This window comes from Mandrillus leucophaeus, unplaced genomic scaffold (assembly GCF_000951045.1).
Source record: "Mandrillus leucophaeus isolate KB7577 unplaced genomic scaffold, Mleu.le_1.0 Scaffold961, whole genome shotgun sequence".
Lineage (NCBI taxonomy): Eukaryota > Metazoa > Chordata > Mammalia > Primates > Cercopithecidae > Mandrillus > Mandrillus leucophaeus.
Genome location: NW_012110486.1, coordinates 122,995 through 125,265, shown reverse-complemented (window position 1 = coordinate 125,265; position 2,271 = coordinate 122,995). Strand labels below are relative to the sequence as shown.

Genomic DNA, 2,271 nt, shown 5'->3' with positions numbered 1-2,271 from the left:
ATATGTTTCTCCAACCAGAGATGTACTCGACTCTCTCCTATTTAACCTCCTCATACCTGACTTCTCATCACTTTTCCTGGTGGGTGTCCTTCCACCTCCCTAACGCCCCCTCCCACAGGGATGCCTCCTCCCAAGCTCCAGAAACTCTGACCCTCACACTGCTGGAGGGACCCCCTGAATTGCTGGTCAATATCGCTCACCCTGTAGACTCCATGCTGCATGTGCTGCTTCCAACAAGAGCTAGAGAGGCACTGACTGATAAATACCTGTCACCTGCCCCTTTCGCAGAGGTTGAACCTCCACCCACTCCCACTGCAGAAATGAATCTTAAATGGTTGATATCATCTTCCAACCCTGGCCCTAAACGTATAGGCAAATCACAACTTTGATTCACTAGTGTGTCAGAAGGAAAGAAAATATAGAAGTAATGGAGACCAAAGTAGGTGAAGAATCTTTAGGAGAGAACATTTAATTTTTTCAAAATGAGAAAAAAATTATTGTCTTTCTTTTCTGGCTGATGGGCTTAGCTGTAGCTTGCTGAAGTGGCCAAACAGGAGAGATTTAACCAGAGGCGATGTGTCCAGTCACCAGCACAGAGACATCCTCTATGTCACCATCCACACGTAGGGCCTTTTGGGAGACCTCATGCAACGCCCTCCATGTTAATATTCATCAGAAAATGGATAATTAGGGGAGTCAGCCAAACTGGAAAGAGAAAAAAATGCACACTCTGAATGGCAATGAGTCCGTTACTAGCAGGTAGCACAGTGATTTCTAGGAAGCTGCCACTAGTGTAGATGTTAAGAAGTTCATTTTCTGACTGCTCTAGAATCTGTGTTTCTTAGTTTAATGAATATGACTTTATTTTAACTGTATTTTCAAAATAAAGAATCATTGAATTCTATTCCTCTGCCTGGAATTGAACACATAAAACACACAAAGTCAAATGTTCAAACATATTTCTCTACATCTGTCAACAGAGCAAAGAGATATTCTGACCTTTTCTATTTCAAATTATCAGTAAAAACAGGAACTCATTCTGCCTTACCTTGAAGAGGAATGAGCAGACATATGCTCATCAGTAACAGACAATTTTGAGTGTAACAATTATACTGGTAGCAATTATACTTTATTTTATTTCTGTGCATCTTACATGCCTATCCTATACAACACACTTGGTTAGATTCACAAATGTAAATTGTTGTTTTTGATATAGGTTCCAATAGCCAAAGAGTTAGAATGCAGCAACCATTTTATACGTTGAAATAACCCAAAATATACAGACAGAGAAAAATGACTGCTCACATGTACAGTTACAACTTGTTAATTAGGGAATTGAGCCTATCCTTTGTGATTACACAAGAGCCAACACTTGGAAGCTTGCAAGTGGTTTACTCCAGACAGTATTTGAGTTCTACAAAATAGCACTAGTGATTGATTTTAAGATCCCAGAAAACATTAATTGGTTGTAAAAATTTCTAATGCTTGCCACTTTTCCTTTTCTTTTTATCATTTCCTTTTTCATTTGATATTTTCCTCTCAATCAATAAAATACTAGTAATAATATCTACCAAATTTTAGGTACTTATGATGTACCATTGTGTTTGTTTTATTCACACATTATCTCATCATCTCTATTACTTGTTAAAATCTCCACTGCCATCAGGAACATAACTTCTTTTTTCCCTCATTTTGTGAGTGACCTTCTATGAATCCTAGAACCTTAGAACATAGAGGAACAGTAAACGTCTGTTATTGGTCATAAATTATCTCCAACAATGGTGCTTTTGCATCTACACTCTTCATTTGATTTTCGAATTTCTTTATTCTCTGCACTGAGATCTCCATATTGCAGAACATCAAAGCCAAGCCCTCCTATTTGCTCCACTAAGACTGACTTGTGGAGGCAAATGCAGTGTTTGGATCATGGGAAAACATGCAAAGAAAGGCACAAAAAAGCTTTGAAATGATTAAAAATACTTAATTGACAGGATCTGGCAAGCAATTCCATGTGAAGTAGGCGGGAATTGGAACCTGGCCCACAAGGTTGATGGAACTGCCTTTGATCTGGTAAGACATTTAGCAGGTTGGGAAGAACATCATATAAGCACAAATTTGGAAACATCTAATGTGACCACATGGGCAGTATCCGCAGTATGTACACTAGACAGTAGTACAAACGGCAGGCCTACATGGAAGGTGCACATTCAGCAATGATCTTGGCTGCTCTGGAGAGTTCCATGGAGTCATGAAAGCAGAGGGACAGGTTGA

General features: G+C 39.2%; 1 protein-coding gene across 1 annotated transcript in view; it reads right to left on the bottom strand.

The window, feature by feature from the left end:
- Window positions 1–440: 440 nt before the first annotated feature.
- Window positions 441–2,271, bottom strand: part of LOC105532488 (aldo-keto reductase family 1 member C1 homolog) — a 14,593-nt gene continuing 12,762 nt past the window's right edge. Inside the window, exon 9 of the mRNA XM_011970670.1 lies at window positions 441–705. Coding sequence (XP_011826060.1) covers window positions 663–705 — 43 coding nt within the window. The 3' untranslated portion in view covers window positions 441–662. The remainder of the gene's footprint in view (window positions 706–2,271) is intronic.